The sequence below is a fragment of the Aspergillus fischeri genome, genomic scaffold (genome assembly GCF_000149645.3).
Source record: "Aspergillus fischeri NRRL 181 1099437636261 genomic scaffold, whole genome shotgun sequence".
Classification (NCBI taxonomy): Eukaryota; Fungi; Ascomycota; class Eurotiomycetes; order Eurotiales; family Aspergillaceae; genus Aspergillus; species Aspergillus fischeri.
Window position 1 is genome coordinate 184,399 of NW_001509765.1, and position 18,787 is coordinate 203,185.

Below are 18,787 nucleotides of genomic sequence, written 5' to 3' on the forward strand. Positions count from 1 at the left end.
TACTGCGACGGGCGCGAATGGAAGGTGGGCTTTTCATCTCTATCAATGTCTATGGTGATGCTATCAGTTCGCTAGACCACGGCGTCGGCGGACGATCGGAATTGAACCGACGACTATGGATGAAGAAGGTGCGCCGTTGAGCGAGAGTGTGCAGGTCGTAGACCCTGATGTCCGCGCTCATGTTTACAGCCTTGTTACTGCAGTAAGTAGACTCGATACGCTCCTTCACAAAAAGTTGTGCTAATATCTACAGCTCGGAGGGTTCAATGGCGAGAGCGCGGACCGCTACGTCTTGGGTGACGATGCACTGGCCTGTCTACGAGATATCAAGCGTTGGTTGAAATTGTACGATGAAAAGAACAATCGCATGGATGTTGCACGATGTCTGGGGGAAGCGAATCTCGTCAACGGCGACCTGTTGCCGATCTTGACCCTCTGGTCGACAAGTGGTCAAAAGAGCAAACACATGTCGAGGATTGCATTGGCGTGCCGTAAGTGGGCTGAATGCGTACGGAAAGGAGCTCGATGATCCGTGGATCTGACAAAGGACAGTGGAATTGTTGGTGCCTCTGACATGGCCATTGGAGGTGCCCAGTAAAATGACAGTCAACCATCATCGACACACGCCCTATTTGCAACAAGCCCAGGTTCTCTATAAACGTGGTATTCTCAGTCATGGTAGCGACAGCATACTCCGAACCATCATCCGAATCGGCCTCCCCAGCATGGCAGTCCCTCGATCCGAACGAACGACTCGGGATGAAGGCATCCTGAAGCTCATGCTCTACTTCCTTCGAAATATCGCGGTGATTTCGCCGAATGCGCGCCTTGCGGCGGAAGGGGATGAAGAGGAAACGTCAAGATCGGCGACCATCAATGCTTTTCAGAATCAAGATGCTTTCGCTCTTCTCCTAACCATGTGCTCCAATGTGGGAGAAGATTTCAGCCTTCAAGATGTGGTCCTCCTCGAAATATTATTCCACATTGTCAAGGGAGTCAACGTGGAGAAACTCTTCATGAACGACGCCCAACGAAAGGCAAAGCGCACAGACGAGCTTGGTGAACTTTTACAGAAGGAGTCCTCTCTGCGGCGGGAATATGCAAAGAACGCACCAACTCGGCATGGTAGGTTTGGGACAATGATTTGGGTCAAACGCGATGACGCCAAGGTCTCAACGGTGTCGGGACAAGATGTGCTCAAAGATAGCCAGACAACCCTCCACAAGATGGATCAGAGCAAGAAGTGGAACAAGCCTCAGATACGTCGAAGAGCAGCCGAGGTGACGGCAAACAACGACTTTAACACGCCCGTCAATCTCAACTCGACCGCGACCAAGAACCTACGGATGTTTGTAGAAGAGTTTTTGGATTCTGGCTTCAATCCGCTTTTCACTCACGTTCGAAAAGCCATTGAACGTGAAGCTGATCGAGTCCTGGATATCAACACACGACAATTCTTTTATACCGTTGCCTGGTTTCTTGAAGCCGAGCGTGTGCGGCGAGCACATCAACGCGAAAAACGGCATCTGGGTGACAAGTCCTTGAACGAGATAGAACCCGATAGTTTTGCGCTTGTTGCCAGCGTCCTCAACCAGGAAACATTTGTTTTTCTGAACCGCTCAATGCAGTACAGCTATGACAACAAAGACGTGGAAGACCTCACTGCAGAAATGCGCTGTTTCACGCAGATTCTGTTGACTGTACAAGAGATGGCCCAGTCACCGCTTGAAGAAGATCAAGAGATCGCCGATAACATCCAGAACCGAATTTTCTATGAAGAGACTACCCATGACCGCATAATCGCCATCGTTCGTGGGTACAAAGACCAAGGGTTTGGGTACTTGGATGCATGCACAGAGCTTGCTCATGTTTTCTTAAAGATGCTGGAACATTACTCCAAAGAGAACGTGGATATGCATATCCGATCCCGTCGCCGCGCAAAGCGCAAAGCCAAACAGGCCAAACAGGCCGATATCGAAGGCGATGACGAGGAGCAAGCATCTGAAGAAGAAGACTTGATGGACGCCGAAAGAATTTCGAAGGAGCGCAAATTCGATTTCAAACGCTTTGCCGCCAAGTTCTGCAACCAGAGCTGTGTTGACACGTTTATCGCTTTTACCAAGTACTATAAAGAACTGAATGTGGACCAATTGAAACGAGCCCATCGTTACTTTTACAGGATAGCTTTCAAGCAAGAGATGAGCGTTCTGCTTTTCCGGCTTGACATCATCAACCTCTTCTATCGCATGATCAAAGGTCCGGGTGCCTTGGATTCAAACAAGCCGATCTTCAAGGAATGGGAGGAACTGGTCCGGCAGATTATTCGGCGCATGGTCAAGAAGATTGATCAACGCCCGGCTTTGATCACAGAGCTCCTGTTCAGTAAGATCAACTCGACCGTCTTCTACCTGGAATATGGGCATGAGAAACAGACAATATCCGCCTCTAAAAGACCACCGGCTGAGCTCGAAGTTGACCCCAGAGAAGCCAAGACAACCGACGAGAAAATAAAAATTGTTGTGCATGTCATGGTCAAGGATGAGCACACTGACCTGGTCAAATGGGTCAGTGATGTCTTAAATTCGGCAGCCGATGAGAGAGAGGCCTGGGAAAGTCAGGAACAGCACTCAGAAGGACAAAAAGCTCCCAACCCAATGATTCGTACGTCTTCTGATTTCTTCTGGCTGATCGTACGGTGACTAACATGAAACAGCTGTCAAATCCAACAACGAGTCATGCCAGAAGGCCATGTTCTCCAACGCCAAACTACGTCTCCTTATGACTTTGGTCCGCTTCGAACGTCTAGGCATGGAGGATGTTCCTGGAGCCTCCTGGATCGTTCCTTCATCACTCACCTCTCAAGATCTTCGGCACACGAGATCCATGATTGAACAGTGTTTGACTGAGCCTGTCACAGAGAGCTCTGATCGGGACTTGAGCCAGTTGATAAGGAGAAAATCAGGAAACAATACAAGACGAGACAGAGATGACCAAACAGCCGACGTTGATTTTGGGTCCGATTCTGAGGGCGACGACAACGTCCCAGACGGGCCGCTATTCCCACCCAACCCACGATCAAGGGCTAGCGCTCTCGAGCAATTGAAGAAACAACGCAAAAAGAGACGCAAGCAAGCTGGAGAAGAAGAAGAACCGGACGAAGAAGACTTGGAGGGACGACGTCGAGCACGCCTGGAAAATGCTTTAGCTCGACAAGCGAAGATAAAGAGCGATCTGTATATCCACGCCAGTGATGAGCAAACAGATGAAGAAGCAGACCAGGAGTTTTTTCGACTTGAGGAGCAGAGACGAAAGGAGCAGGCAGAAAGAATCAGGAAAGCTCTGCTTCACGGGGTCGTCGAAGAGGCTAGTGAGAACTCGCGGAAGAAAGGCAGTGGGCGCAAGCGGCAAAGCGATCAGCACACTGCCTCGACCGCAGATAGTCAGAGCAAGCGACAGCGACGCCAGCAACGGACCGGAGGGCTCGATGATGATGACGATCTTGTCATGACCGGTACGGACGCTCGGTCGCCAGACTCTCTCGGACAAGGCTCACCTTCTCTCCAAGGTGCTAACGACGTCGAAGACACACCTGTTACCTCCGAAGAAAATGAACTCGATTTCGACGATGATTTAGCTTTCAGCCGGAATCGTAATAGAGACAAAGTCCTCAGTGCGGAGAACGACGACAGCGATACCGAGCCCCCTGCACCTGATACTATAGATGAAGATGATGATGATGAAGCAGCGCCTGTCGCTGCACCGCCTCGGCGAAGAATGCGGGCTGGGTTTGTCATCGAAAGCGATTCAGAGTGAGATGTATACCTATCATGTTGTAATGATTATTGCATGCGGTGTTCGGGTTGGGTCTTGATGGGCACGGGAATGAATGTATATTTTCGCATATATACCGAATCACGAAAGCATCCATATGTAGATGCTCTGCATCCACTGAGTGACCAGGCTCGAGGTGCTCATATTAAAACTTCCCATCGAGTGCGTCTGACAATCGACAGCAATAGACAAGGCACCATGTCTCATTTCCCATTGTGTCCGCCCGTATCTTGAAGGTGCGGCACATCCAAGCCCTAAGGTATTCTACAACGAGTAAATATTTCGACAACAATTAGAGCTCCATCTAACCCAAATAAGCAGCTTTACATCAAATGATCGACGTTTGGCCAGTGGTATCTATCTTTCTGATAGGAACGAGATAGCATTACGAGACCGCAACACGAGCGTTGTCGCGATGACTCACAGATCCATGGACGAAGCGGGTAAGAGTCCTTAAATCCCAATGCGCTTCTCCAACTCTGTTTGTACCATCGAAGACGCAAATCAAGTCTCCCTCAGCAGCTTGGATTTTTATCTAACTTCTTTCAAACAAACCACTTGCCACTCTATCATGACTGAACAAGTCCGATTTGTCACTTTGGACGTCTTCACGTCACAGCCATATGCCGGCAATCCACTTGCCGTGGTGTTCCTCCCGGACTCAAACAAGCCGGCTCTGACACAACAGCAGAAGCAGTCAATTGCGCGCGAGTTCAACTTGTCAGAGACCATCTTTGTCCATGCTGATAAGGGAGAGAAACGCACTATCGACATCTTCACCCCAGACAGCGAACTCCCATTCGCAGGCCATCCCACCATAGGAGCTGCCTGCTGGTTTCTATATCTTTCCCCGGACGAAGGAGACAAGGGAGCCGTCAAGACCCTGACCACCAAGTCGGGGGATATCCCCATATCGCTGCAGTTGGGACAGCCGTCGCCTGCAGTAACTGCTAGAATCGCACATAATACGCGGCTGCACCAGTCCAGATTTCCGCTCCAGCAACTGCTCCGATTGCACCCTTTCTTGTCTGGCTTTTTCGGTATAACCGGTACCATGGAGCCAACTTTCCCCATCTTCTCTATCGTCAATGGGATGAGCCAGGTCCATGTCGAGCTGCCCTCCATTGAGGCTCTCGCTTCCGTCACCACGGCCTCGGGAGGTGAGGTTATCTCTGCGGGCTCTGGCTATCTGGATGAAGGTTGGGATGCAGGTCTCTGTGTGACGTACTTCTACGTACGCAATGTCAAGGACCCACAGACTGGTGCAAACACTATTCGGACCAGGGCGATTCTCGGAAACCTAGAAGATCCAGCAACAGGAAGTGCGGCCAGCGGTCTGGCGGCGTATCTGTCTTTGATGGAGGGAAAACCTGGTCAATATAAATACAACATTGTGCAAGGAGTGGAGATGGGCAGACGCAGTGAGATTGGGGTAGAGGTTGTGGTCAACCAGGATAACAAGATCGACACTGTTGAGCTTCAGGGAGGCGCTGTCAAGGTATCGGAAGGAAGCATTCTACTGCCTCCGAAATGAGTCAATGCCTGATTAGGAGCGAACGGGTTCACTCCTGGGCTGCAATATGGCGAGATGACAATGCATGGCTTGTCTGAGCTGCAAAGAGTTCTTCGAGTATTCTGCGTGATGCTTCGGGTTGTGAGAGCTAGTGAATGAGAATGAGCCCACGTGAAGGGCATACTACTATCAAACTTGGTTGTCAGGTAGACTCGAGGCAATTCACTACATCTGCTCTCTCAAAACGGATATCTCCGGTAACCATATACTGTCATCCTCAAGGTAAACGATGATAAATACTACTGTTCAGCCTGTTCTTTTTCTTTATCGATCTCACCATCCACATCTCTCTCCTCAGCACATATTACTATCTTCAAGACATATTATCTACCCTATTCAAATAGTCTTCTAAGCACAACTTATCTATCCTCATTCTTCTAATCTTGACTGCATCCTGTTTCGAATCCGGTAATGACAGAGAAGCGAAGCCGTAGGGCTTCTCTGTTGGGATCCCTTCAAGTCCTTCGAAGCAAGACTCGCGGTGAAAAGCACACTTATCAGCGACTGGGCAGCGAGAGAGACAGCGGTCCAAAGGACAATGGCAAAGCTGGACGCGTTCTCTCATTTGGCTCATTCATTCCTATCAAGAATGAAAGCTCAATCCTGAACTCGCTCAGAGGAAAGGGTCGCGACTCTCAGATACACGAAGCATGGGATTCTCATCGTCAAGTCTCAATGCCCCTACCTACCAAGTCATCCTCATTTGGCTCTGAAGATTCGAACGAAACAACAGCCAGCAATGGGAAATCTTACAGAAAGATCAAGATATCGATCCGCCGTTTGACAGCAAGAGCTAGTCCTTTTTCCTCTCCACCAAGCAGTCAGACGTCTTCGAGATCCACCAGTTTCACCGGCTCAACTTTGACCTCATCGTCCAAACACAAGTATTCAAAGATTCCAGTCCGCACTGAACATCCGTTCAATGGTATTTACTCTCGCGAAGCGTTTCAAAAAGAAGGTAAACGGAGCGTGCTGTCATCACTGAGCAGGCGTTACATCAATCTCAGACGGAACGTGAGCAAGGATGAAACCAAGTCTATCTCAAATATTGGAAAGAAAGAAACAGAAGATGGAGAGCTTGATATTCCTACTCCTCCTCGGCTGGTCAAAATAGCTCAAACCGTTCGATATGTCCGACCTACCGAACCTGTGCGAGTTTGCCGAATCAGTAGACCTGTCCAGGCAGTGCAAGTTACCCAATCTACTCAGCCTACCCAGCCCGTTGTGCCTATTGAGCTTGCCAAATCTGCCGAGAATGTCCAAGCGACTGCTGAAACTGCTTCAGTCTGTCAAAAATGTCTGGAACATAAATCCAAGCAAACCGAGATGGTCGAGCAGCGCTCTGAGATTGCGTTGGACTCATCATCGAAGAAACTTCGTTCGTCAATCCCACAAACTAGTTCCTCTTCATCTTCAAAGGCTGCATTGATCCAATTGGCTTCTCCACGCAGTTCTATACCGGTTCCTGCTAAAGTCAGATCTCCTGCAAAGCCATGCGCTCCTGCCTTACAAGGTGGAAGAAAGGCGCCAGAGGAGCAAGGAATAAACAAGAATGCAAGAGGCAGCGCCATCCCTGTTCCAAACAATGCCACTGGCCTGAATGTCAAGAAAGTACGATTCAGCGAACCTCTTCCACCAAGGCAGCAGACCTTCACTCACCGTCAGTTGTCCGACAACCAGCCCGCCTTCATATACAAGATAACGAATCGCACCTTAAGAAGCACGAGCGACATGCAGCCGAAGAAGCTGCGGATGAGCAGAGGGTTCGCCAACCTGAAGGCCCTTCAGATTGAAGAAGAGGTCATTTCACAGCTAGCATCCGATGACGACCAAGAGCAGAGCGTTTCCAAACCAAGCCAACAGTCCGAGCAAACTGCAAATGTGCCAACTACCAGAAACAAGGATCGCACTCAGAGAATGGTACTGCCCAGCGATGATAATCACACCAGCAGAATCCCAGGCAACAAGCAGAGAACGCTGACCACGACTACTCCTGCTGGCTTCCAGGTATCCGAGGCACAGCCTCGTCAGTATTGGCTTGGCCGTTTCATGACCCTCACCAACGCGTTCCACTACGAAGATTCTTTCAACGAGCCCGATATCGCCACTGGATTTGGCATGCTGTCGAGCTACTCCCGGCCTCTGGGTCACCCCGATGCGAACCTTGCGAACTATCGTGTCAAGCGTGCCTTCATGGTTCTTGAGAATGTCTGCGTGACGGAGGAGGCGTCTGCTAGTCTGAGAGAGTTCAGAGACGAGTATATTGCTATTCATGGAGATCGTTGGATGTTGTGATGAGGTTGCTTTGTGAAAGAGTACGGGAGATGAAAGATCGTTTGTGCGTATTCACCATGTGGCGTTTCATTGGATTACGAGTATCTGGGCCGCATCATCGTGCTGAAATGGGGGGTTTGGGACACGAAGGCGTCGGGATACACTAGACATATGTCTATCTGTTGGGAAAGGCGATTAATCGGAGGAGTTATTGGTTGGAAGTGTTGACTGCAAATTGCTGTACTTAGGATGACACCGGAGTTTGATATTTACATGGTTTTCTAACAATCATTGCAAGTAGCCTGTCTGATGCGTAGAATTTAGTATAATCCCGATTGAGTAGCCCGTCAACAACCTCAGAGGCCACAGACCCTTTATAATATCCGCCATAGTCAAGAACAGAGCGTCCCAACGCCATACCATGCTTGTCAAAGATTGAATCATAGAAACAATTTTAGTCCGTGGAAAATACCGGCTAGGCCGGTACCCAGCCTGCAATGACTTTACTTCCTCCTGCTCTTCAAGAAAGCAGCAACCTGGTGATGTCGAGTGACAAAGAACATCCGCTTGCGATCAGATTTCCAGACCAGAACGCCGATCTCCTCGGCATATCGACACGGGGCCTCATACTCGGCCAGAGTGTTGAAGTCCCTGAATAAAAAGCCATGTGTCGCTTTGACGCGATCTCTCTCGAGCTGCCAAAGACGAATCTGATCCACGACGGTAGGCGGTAGGACGGACACCGGCATTCCGGCTTGATTAGAAGTAGACCTGGACACATTGTGCTTGCGCATTTGCGGGTGTGCGTGTGTTGATAGGTAAGAGATGATTTGATCGGCGGTAATGCCCATCTCGACTGCACGACGGACGGACTGGCGGGTGATTTTACCCGTGATCAAATTCGGGAAGCGATATTTCAATGTGGTGAAAAGTGCAATGAGGGAGATCTGGAGCGGTGAGGAGGTATATGCGTAGAGTCGGTAATTTGTTTCGATGATGATGAATCCGGAACCGGCCTTGCTCGAGGATGTGCCCGTAGGTCCGGAAAGGGAGCCAGCGAGAGGATTGCTCAGAGTGCTGGAGTCGGATGTCAAGGTGGTTGCGAGGCGCGTCGGGTAGAAATGAGTGGCATCCGGGGTTTCTTGGTAGACGATACCAAAGTCGGCCAAGTCGGTCAGAGTGCGCAATTGGTTGGACGTCAACTGCTTCTTCTCATACGATTTCCCCAGTTCCAAACTGCTCAGGAAGAACACAAAGGAAAGCACCTCGACGCTGTCCATACCGATGGCCGCGGCGCTTTCAACATAAAGAACTAGGATATGCCATACTTGAGTGCCAACGTCCTGTAGAACGAAAGCGAACCCGTCCTGAGTAATTTCCACTCGACGATCCCTGATCTCGACAAGGTGGCCCGCCTGCAAGAGTTCCTTGACGCCTTTGCTCAAACTGACGTCGCGTTGCATGCCTAGTCCACTTGTCCCCACCATGTATCCCAGAACTCCTTCCCACTGCCGTCTGGCATACTCGTCCAGATCCGCAATGGAGACGGCTTCTTCGTCAGATATCTGCGACAGGACACCGAACGATTGAGTTTGCTCGGCGCCGGTGAGAGCCTGCCGAAGAGAGGATGCAAAAGGATCGGTGACGGTGTATGCTTTTACGTTATCCGACGTCGTAGTGCTGGTCATAATGTGCAACCTGCCCAAAATTGAAAGCGCATTATCTCGCTCTCTTTTGGGAGTCAGCGACTATATTTTCCGATACGTTCACTTTGAGAAAGTAGTGATACTCACTTCAAACTGTCTGGTCTGACCCACGCCTCCAAATCCGCTGCTGGAAGTGGGTCCTTGAGGTAGAGAAGGGCCATCACAAAACATTTTGCTGTGATTTATCAGTCCAAAAAAGGGCTCATTTGTACGATGACGAGGCAGACACGTACCCAGGTCAGGCAGCATGCGCCTGAAAATGGCGAGAGCAGTGGAGGGCTGCTGGTAGAGCTTGTTGAAGACAGTCCCAGGCAAGCTCTCCAGGTAATCGAAAGGACGCGGTGGTGCCGCAGCCATCTTGCCTGCAGGACCGAAAATAATTCGTTATCTCTGCAGCATCATCAAGCGTTATCACTAAGAAACCTCAACGATGAAGGGTGAGGATAACTGGGTAGTCTTGAATTCTGTGTCTGATTGGAGACGTTGCAGCAGATATTGTCCGGTGACCATAGCGGCCACCAAGCGCAGTCGGCGATGATCTCACTGTTTAGCTTCTCCATATCTTAGCGCCGATAAGTAACGCTTCATAGACCATTCCTTATCCAGTTCCTATTCCTCGTCTCCAACTGCACTTTTCGCACTGAGTAAATATGACAGCCTTGCGATTTGTCAGATCTGTAAGTATCAGATCCTTTGAATTCGAATGATGCTTCCATAGTAACCATTTTGTACAGGTCTGGGAGTCCTTCCGGGCTACCTCAGGGTTAGAGCCTCGGTAAGTACGGACAGAGGGCTCATATAGACACTCGAGCAGGACCGTCACTGACAATATCTCTTGAGGTCACAGCCTGCTTGACAATGTAAGATTTTCCTTCTGCAGTCCATCGACATTGCGATTGTTACCCTGCGATACCACTGGCTATTAGCATCGGACAAGCGCTTCGGGATATACTAATAACCGCTCTCAGCTCCGTGTAACTGCTGCACGACCCGGAACTGTCAACTTTGAGCTTGATATCCAGAAAGAGCACACGGTAAGTCTCCCGCTTGTGTCTTGCTCTTTGCCCTACATTAACAATGCTACCAGAATAGACTCAGCATCCTTCATGGAGGGACAATAGCCAGTATGGGTACTGTATACCGATAAGACCCCTCACCCTTTTTGCCATCTCATTGACCCTTGTGTCAGTGGACCTTGGCGGCTCCCTAGCCGTCGCTTCTCGAGGCTTGTTTGCGACAGGCGTCTCGACAGATCTTAATGGTATGCCAAACCCGATGTGTCGAATAAGTCCAAAATTGCATTTATCCTGATACGACCTTTTATCACAAGTAACATACCTGAGTTCCGGTGGCAAAGTTGGAGACAAGATCCAAGCGGTTCGTTTTTCAAGCTTTAAGCCAAACTTTTTACAAGATTACTGACGTGCATACAGGAAGTCACTTGCGATAAGTGTAAGTCTCCTACCAATGATCAGAGGACGAGTCCTCCCAAAACTATGTCATCATAGACCCATACGAACTCTAGTCCATCGATATGCCTAACCAAGTCGACAGTCGGGAAAACTCTAGCATACACAAACATCAAGTTCATAAATTCCAAGGGTGAAGTCTTCGCAAGAGGAAGTCATACAAAGTACGTGTTCGCGCTTCACCGATAAGACAGTTCGAATAGCTGACTGCTTTAACCGGCAGGTACATTGCTCTCGCCTGGAAAGACCCCAAAAATATAGTTGAGGAACTCGAAGGACGCAAGGAATCGTAGACAAATCGTCGTATTTGCCGTCTTACACTCTTCGCGTTGGTGGACTTTTACATCACGGCTGAGACACTCATTCGGGAGGCATATATACACATATGGTTCCCATCTAGAGAATCCGACAAGCCCCTATAGATCGAAGTAACTTAGGAATGCCACTGTACATAGAAAGAATGAACATCTTGTACATCTCTCATAGCCCCGAACTTATCGAACACACTTCGGAATTTACTTTATTTTAGGGGGCCGGGGAAGGGGCAGGCACACAGCGGCGTAAGGCACATCACACTGGTTAAGTCAAAAGCACCACGAATATATGGCTTATTATATCGAATCAGGTGCCGAATATACATAAGAACTATGAACGCAACCCTACAGGCAGGCTACACCATTGGGAGGAATGATGATGTCAAGCTGTTGGCATCAATTTAATCCTGCACAGCTATTCAAGTCTGCTCATGCAAAGGGTCCTCCTCGGGCTCATCACCCGCTCCAAGCATAACTTCATCCTCGTCCAACAGCTCGTTTTCCCCGTCAGGCATTGCATCGTCTACTATGATGTCCTGATCACCCATGGCCCTAACCTTGGCCTGAGTCATCTCAAACACATATTGCCCAAGATGTTCGACTCCCTCCATAGGCGTACCCTGAACCTCGTCGTCCAGCGATCTTGTGGTTGGGAACATTTCGCCCGTGGTCAACATGAGTTTGTCAGGGCGCTGTAGGAGAAGGTCAAAGGCCGGCTTGAGTTCATAGCATGACTCGAACACCTCACGACGACCGAGGATATAGAGACCTAGACGGGAACGGGAAAGAGCAACCGTAAGGCGGCGAACGTCTCGGAGATAGCCCACTGTGCGAGTTCGCGTGAGGGAAAGAATAACGTCTGCGCAGAACCCAGGTCAGCATAATCCATCGCTCAAGACGGTTCAACTTACAGTCGTTCTGTTCACCCTGATACTTATCCACAGTTGTCACGATCTTGGGCATGCCAAACAGTGCATTTTTAGCGCACCGATGGGCAAGAACGTCTTTTATCAGCGCCGTTTGGCCTGCGTAGGTAGCAAGAATGGATATCTTTGATGCCGGGTACCCTAGGAGTCGCATGTACTGATAAATGGCGACAGCGTACTCGGCTTCTCCCAGGTTCTGGATGAAGTGAGGGGTCGGCTCCCTTTCTCCGCTCCCTTGATAATCTGGGACGTTGATGAACTGATAGTCGTACTGGAAGCCCGCATTCGCCTGCTTGTATTCTTGAGCCGTGTGAACAATGGGCAAATCTCCAAGCTGCTTATAACGCCACCGGAAGAGTTCTGCCAAGCTAGGTCTTGCTCGGCCCTGCTGATCAAGATTGATCACAGGGACACCTAGTCTTACCAAGCGTAGGAAAAGACTCTGCTCGAAATGGGCGTACTGGCGGAAAGCAAGGTTCTGAATAATCGGAGAGTTCTGAAGGTGATCGCCGCAAAGAACCACGCGTTTCAGAGGGAGCTCGCCATTCTTCATGTGCTGTAGGGCGGATGGAATAAAACTTTCAATCTCAGTAATCTGCGCCGCCTCTTCCATCACGACGTTGTCATAATGGAAGCCAAGGTCGGCGATTTCCTGTCGGCGCATTGCCGCATGTGTAGATGTCATAGCAATGATTCTCGCTTCTTTCACAAGGAGATAGTTTGCCTTGTCACGGGATTGCCTCAAAATCTCAAATGGGCGAATATCCTCTAGCTCAGAGAAAATCTTGTCGATATGCCGCTGACAGCCTTCCGCCACATCCAGCACTGTCTCCTTCGAAGCGGCCGGATCGAACACAGGCTGAGGGGCAGTTGAGAAATAGGCATGGAATGGAAAAGACGCAATAATATCCTCGGTGGTTGTACTTTCAGCACGAGCATGGTCGAAGAATTTCGCCCAGGCTGGCTGAATGTAGACTGTATTGAAATACCCAGCCGTCTCACACGAATTGCCGTGTGCGCCTTCTGCACCAATCGACGCCGCTAAGCGTGTCACTTCAGCGAGGAAGTAATTGCGGTTTTCAAGAAATGACTCGACACGGCCATATTTGCTGTAACTAGTTTCGGTTTCGAGTTCCTCTTCACCATGGCCGAGTCGAAGAAGATGACGTTCATCGATGTCTAGGGCCACAATCTTCTGGAACAACTGATTAAGAGCCTGGTTACTGTGCGCGATCAGAAGGGTACGCTCCTTCGGGAAGTCATGGTAAATATTATTGATGATTTGAGTTGCAACATCCGTTTTACCAGTTCCAGGAGGGCCAACAATCACAGTCAGTCCGGGCTGCGTGCCGGATGCGATAGCTTCAACCTGAGCTGGGGTGAAACGAATGGCGTTGAGCTTGGGAGCATCGACAGGATAGGGACCTGGATTTGGCTGTTTGTATGTCGACACGCGGATCACTCGTGCGCTTGTTCCTTCCTTTTCAACCGGATCTCTCCGCCGCTTCTTCGATGATGTTGTTGAAGGCGCTTTGGAAGAATTTTCAACGTATTCAATTACGTATGGGGGCCCGAAACTCGACGCCTCATTACTCGAAGGCTCAATGGTGCACCCTGGGAAACTTTCCACTAGGTGCTGCCAGTCCAAGAAAGTGTCTCGGAAATCAACCGACCTCAGTCGGTTGGGCAGTTCTGTATACCTGGCACCTGCAGGGTCTCCGTATCCTAGAAAGATATCCTGAATCCAAGAAGGAAGGGTAACATCAGAGACAATGAGTCTCTGCATGTTCTCAAGTATCGACCTGAAATTGTTCTCCCGCCCTTTCCGTCTTGCAATCACGTTTATCAATGGATAAATGTCCTGCTTTCCTTGGGAGGTGCGATCCTTATCAGCCTTGAAAGCGGACGGATCCACATTGAGCAGCAATCTCCGGAGGCGAGGTCGAGATTGATATCCATTTGTGTGGCCCGCAACTGGTTCACGAAGTGGGCGACCCTGTTCATCGAGAACCTGAACCACTGTCGCAGTCCTAAGGTGCATCAGACTCGGAGTCTCTGTTGAGCTGTCCCTGAAAACGGAATTGTTCGCAGTACCCGGTTGGACAGCTAGAAGGAAGACGACGTCATCTGGACGAAGTGAGTCCCATTCCTTCCGAATGTGATCTGCTAACCTGCCAACTTCAATTGCAATCTCAGCTCTCACAAAAGCTGGGTCTGACGAGCCTACTTTAGGAGGTGCAACCTCGATTATGGCTGGTTTGGAGATGGGAATGGCCATGCGAGAGAAACCATCGAAGGTCAGCGTTTTACCATCGCGGCTTGATCGAGGCTGCATCCGCTTGATAATCGCTTCCATATCCTTTCGGACCTGGAAGAAAGCTTCGGAACGATACAGCAGGAACGACCGCCAAAGAAAGTCGCCAAGGCTCAGATATTGAAGATTCAGTTTCGGAATCGCAAGCGGTCGAGATCCGTCATAGGTTTCGTTTCGCAAGAATGAAGGGTCATAGAGATCTTTTTCTGTGGGCACAATACTGAGTCGGGATGCGGTCTCTTGAAACGGTACCTTGCGCTCGTAGAACGACAAAAGTATCTCGAGATAGAGATGTCGAGTCGGTATGACCCCGGATTGTTTGGGATAATCTGTCCGGAAACCCAGGTGCATACAGAGACTTTCAAGCTCGGAATCGTTTAGGGCACTCAGTTGCCCTTCCAGTTCTGAGCGTTGCTCAATTGAGCCGTAGTTTGACAGAGCAAGGATCATCAACTTATCCTTAAAGTGCTTCATCGCGGTCCGCTGCAAATGTGCCAGCTCTTGGGAATGGCTCTCATAGATTGCCTGGGGGTCAAGAGGTTCGCCGGTGTAATCGTCGATTGCGAATCCCGAAAAATGTTTAAGAAGCTCAAAGAGGTCGCGGAAGAGAGCATTTTCAGGAGAACGGTACATCTGTGAAAGCCGTATAACCGGGAGCAAGTTGAGATCCTTCAATAACGTGTTGACGTAGCGCCGTGTTGGGAGCTGACTCTCCAAGTCCACCAGGTATTCAAGAAACCTCTCACAATAGCGTAGATTATCGGACAATTCCTGCTCGGACCCATTCAATCGCCGCAAGAAATCCAGAAGCATGCTAAAGAGCCACGATCGCTCGAATCGCATCTTCGCCTTTGCCGTCTCATCTCCAGCTTCGTACCGCTTCCCAGCTGCTCTCCAGGCTTTCTTTAAGGACGGTACCTTAGCAAGGATCCGATCCCTAATTTCTTCGCTCGAGAGATTGTGCCAGATGGAAATCGAAACGAGAGGTGCGCACTCCTTTCGGATGAGTACGTTCTCCAGAGATTGAAAAGCACTGATAATGAAGGACAATATCGATCGGCGGGAGAAGGTAGACAAAGAATTGTCGACGCCCATAGAGAGGATCCGATGGAAAAGGTTGGAGAAGTCATCGGGCCGGTCAGAGAAGGTCTCTATAGTCCATTAGCTTCTCACAGGTATCACCGGCCTGAAACTACAGGAACGCACCCCATATTGGCAAATGATCTCGCTGCTTAATGCTAACAATCAGCGCAATTAGTAGCACATGGTGATTGGACGCATCTTCCGAATATGTCGGCCACAGATATCTATAGGCAATTAGCTTCAAGGGATGTAAAAGCGTCAGGCACAGTCGCGGTGCGCACTTCTCCAGGATATTCAAATTCTCCAGCGTTAAGAGCGAACGAAGGCTGAAGTTCTCAGCTTCCAAGGGCTCCCATAATTCCTTTCTAATAACATCCTGTTTGACTTTGCGGACCTTAGAGGTCCCAAGCCAGTGGGTTTTGGCCAGCTGGACCCATGAGCTATCCTCACGGAAGTCCTCCACCGTTGGCCGGGAATCGAGGCCGTGCGCCATAGCCTGACGTGTTTGCAGGCCCATTCCTCGATGTTGAGGGCTGATTCAAAAGTACTGCCGGCGCGGGTTCAATTTATTTGCGCAAGTGGTCCGTCGCGGGCGGAAAGGGAAGCTGTTGGCGCGCGTTTAAGCCAAGACGACTACTTGGCGGCTAGAGACCGCCCGCAGAGCCGCCATTTATCATCCGAAGCTCGCGCCAACCTTACAACCATCCTTTATCCTTTTTCTGTCACGCTTGCTCTTGGTGACTCTGCGAGGATGTCGCTTGCTGAGCATGATGCGATGCATGTATACAGAAACCTGGTCGATGATCTCCTGAACCGTGCAGAGCAAATCAAAAAAGATGCGCAAATAGAACCCCCTTTAACAGAAGCTCATTTGGGCGAGTCAATATGGGCGATCCAGGGGGAAGAAGAGCGATTGGTGGAACAACTGAGCCAGCAGACACGGTTTGCGGCAGTTGAACTCGCGTTCAGGGAAAAGTTCTACAGCCTCCTGGTATGACTCTCATTCAAAGGTTTAACTATTAGGTATGAGTGTGATGGAAAGCTAACATTGAGCTATCTGTAGGCGAGCACGACAATTGACGAGCCCTCATTCATTCGCATGTGGAATTTGCTTGACATAATCTCAATTTTTTCTGATAATGGTTGGCTCCGGTCGTCTAGTCTTGTGACCGAACAGCTAGCTGACCGTGCATAGAACAGTGCGAGCCCGGTTTGATATTCTGGTTGATCGAGGAGTTGCTAGATAGCCAGACCATTGATGGTTGTCGCAAGGTCTTTGATTATTTGGAGTCCCGCCGAGAACGGAATACTAAGGTCGATATTTCCTGTTACTACAACTCATGCAGTACAACCGCTGATACTGTTCCAGAAACACTTCAAGCAAAAGAGCTTGATTATCCTTAGATCCTGCAATGAGCTGCTTCGGAGGCTGTCCCGGGCAGAGGACACGGTATTTTGTGGCCGCGTCTTCATATTTCTATTTCAGAGTTTCCCGCTCGGAGATAAAAGTGCTGTTAATCTCCGCGGCGAATATCACACCGAAAATGTTACCACCTTTGACGAGATCACCAAATTAGGAGCCAAGGAGAGTGATGATATGGATGTGGAAATGTCCGACGCAAAGGAAACATTAACAGCAACTGAAGCCCAGGGATATGATCATGATGGCCAACCACCGCCTTCAGCCAGCGCTTCTCAGACGCCTGTACAAGGACAAGCAAAAGTCCCCAAACTTCTTGTCTCGAAAACTGAAGACAAGGATACGGAGAAGGCAGTTGATTTAGACGCTCTGTACCCTGTTTTCTGGGGGCTGCAGGCGTACTTCTCTGCCCCGACAAAAGTGTTTGACTCTCAGCACTTCTCGTCCTTCATGACTGGTTTGGAAAACACATTGATCGCGTTCAAGAATATCAGAACAGACCTTGAGAATCAAAGCGCCAGTAAGACAGCCGAGGAAATACGGAAATCTACAAAGCGGAAACGGAGCGTGGATGGCCAAGAAATTGCGAGCAGTTTCAACCCTAAGTATTTGACAAGCAGAGACTTGTTTGATCTCGAAGTACGTTGTTAAAGGTCCTGGGTCTGATCATTACATGCTAACGCTCAGTACAGGTCAACGACACTGCTTTCAGAAGACACGTTCTTGTACAGGCATTGATTCTCCTGGATTTTATGCTTTCTCTTACACCGAAAGCGAAAGCAAAACTTGCTGATTTGACGAACAAATCAGTGCTTTACGGTTTTGTATTGAATGAAGAGGATGTAAGCTGCCTGACACCCCTCTACCTTTCCACATTATGCTTCACCCCTTCCCCACGTCTTTCCCTCTCGCTTCGAAGACAAATTAACAGCTACAGGCCAAGTGGGCAACCAAGATGAGGAAAGCCATTGAGGAATATCTACAAGAAGGCACCGGTGGTAAATTCTATTATCGCATGGTCGACACAGTTCTATCGAGGGATAAGAACTGGGTCCGTTGGAAAGCCGAGGGCTGTCCGCTCATTGAAAGGCCTGCCGTCTCAGTCGCAGAGTATCTCGGTGCTCGCGAGAACGCGACAAAAACCTACGCAAATAAGCGGCTTCGTCCCTCGCCTATGGGCGCCCTGAATCTCAACTTTCTGGCCGAGGGAGAGTCACTATCAAGCATCGAGAAGCTGAAGGAACCGGAGAGGTTTGTACCTCATTGCCCCTGGATCTGATCCCCATATGGCTGACATCTGTCAAGATATTCTGTTCCCTCCGCCGACTCGTTCATGATGGGCATCATGGATGATGAATTAGACATTGATACTGCGCATACGAAGGAAGACAAGGACACGGCGATTCGGGCAAAAGCCAGTAAAACTTGGCGCGTTCTACGTCTTTCCGCTAAAGGCAAACTCGCGGCCTTTGACAAAATTGATGACGGCAAGAATTTGAAGGCTCTGTTTGAAGCCCCGCAACCTCCTGAGAGCACCACTCCTCCTGCTCATGAACCGGCTTCCCAGGCTTCTGAGTCCGCAGCTAAGGCGTCCAGCGATGCCGAACCCGAAACCGCTGCGTCAGGACAAGAAGAACAGCCAATGGAAAAGAATGCCACGACAGTTTTTGAACAGACACCGGGCGATCTGAATGATAACAATCAAGAAGCAGTTCCCGTGGCCCCCCAGGCGACCTGATGAATGAAAGACAGGCGACTTTCAAGTATCCTGGCGCTGAGATGAACGCATGCACTTGCTTATTTCAGAGCCCGAATTTCGACGACTGTTTTGGGCTTGTTCTGCCTACGACTCCGTCGATCGACACTGCGCTGATGAA

General features: G+C 49.7%; 7 protein-coding genes across 7 annotated transcripts; 5 read left to right on the forward strand and 2 right to left on the reverse strand.

Moving 5' to 3' along the window:
* Positions 1-115: 115 nt before the first annotated feature.
* Positions 116-3,813, forward strand: tof1 (putative DNA repair protein (Tof1); the record flags this gene model as incomplete). The annotated part of the gene is made up of 4 exons (XM_001262362.1): positions 116-202; positions 254-491; positions 553-2,661; positions 2,714-3,813. 4 exons carry the CDS (start codon positions 116-118, stop codon positions 3,811-3,813), a joined length of 3,534 nt encoding a protein of 1,177 aa, XP_001262363.1.
* A 589-nt stretch (positions 3,814-4,402) lies between these two features.
* Positions 4,403-5,365, forward strand: NFIA_028980 (PhzF family phenazine biosynthesis protein; the record flags this gene model as incomplete). Its single annotated transcript, XM_001262363.1, has 1 exon — positions 4,403-5,365. One exon carries the CDS (start codon positions 4,403-4,405, stop codon positions 5,363-5,365), a length of 963 nt encoding a protein of 320 aa, XP_001262364.1.
* A 450-nt stretch (positions 5,366-5,815) lies between these two features.
* On the forward strand, positions 5,816-7,699 carry NFIA_028990 (uncharacterized protein; the record flags this gene model as incomplete). Its single annotated transcript, XM_001262364.1, has 1 exon — positions 5,816-7,699. One exon carries the CDS (start codon positions 5,816-5,818, stop codon positions 7,697-7,699), a length of 1,884 nt encoding a protein of 627 aa, XP_001262365.1.
* A 482-nt stretch (positions 7,700-8,181) lies between these two features.
* NFIA_029000 (TFIIH/NER complex subunit TFB2) lies at positions 8,182-9,741 on the reverse strand (the record flags this gene model as incomplete). The annotated part of the gene is made up of 3 exons (XM_001262365.1): positions 8,182-9,376; positions 9,472-9,559; positions 9,618-9,741. 3 exons carry the CDS (start codon positions 9,739-9,741, stop codon positions 8,182-8,184), a joined length of 1,407 nt encoding a protein of 468 aa, XP_001262366.1.
* Positions 9,742-10,034: 293 nt separating this feature from the next.
* On the forward strand, positions 10,035-11,146 carry NFIA_029010 (PaaI family thioesterase; the record flags this gene model as incomplete). The annotated part of the gene is made up of 8 exons (XM_001262366.1): positions 10,035-10,065; positions 10,119-10,159; positions 10,353-10,418; positions 10,472-10,514; positions 10,574-10,645; positions 10,715-10,765; positions 10,939-11,017; positions 11,077-11,146. 8 exons carry the CDS (start codon positions 10,035-10,037, stop codon positions 11,144-11,146), a joined length of 453 nt encoding a protein of 150 aa, XP_001262367.1.
* A 440-nt stretch (positions 11,147-11,586) lies between these two features.
* NFIA_029020 (RNA helicase aquarius) lies at positions 11,587-15,983 on the reverse strand (the record flags this gene model as incomplete). The annotated part of the gene is made up of 4 exons (XM_001262367.1): positions 11,587-12,026; positions 12,079-15,558; positions 15,614-15,714; positions 15,772-15,983. 4 exons carry the CDS (start codon positions 15,981-15,983, stop codon positions 11,587-11,589), a joined length of 4,233 nt encoding a protein of 1,410 aa, XP_001262368.1.
* Positions 15,984-16,241: 258 nt separating this feature from the next.
* NFIA_029030 (THO complex subunit THO1/HPR1) lies at positions 16,242-18,648 on the forward strand (the record flags this gene model as incomplete). Its single annotated transcript, XM_001262368.1, has 7 exons — positions 16,242-16,481; positions 16,554-16,632; positions 16,686-16,804; positions 16,860-17,549; positions 17,603-17,752; positions 17,848-18,161; positions 18,216-18,648. 7 exons carry the CDS (start codon positions 16,242-16,244, stop codon positions 18,646-18,648), a joined length of 2,025 nt encoding a protein of 674 aa, XP_001262369.1.
* Between the last annotated feature and the right edge of the window lie 139 nt (positions 18,649-18,787).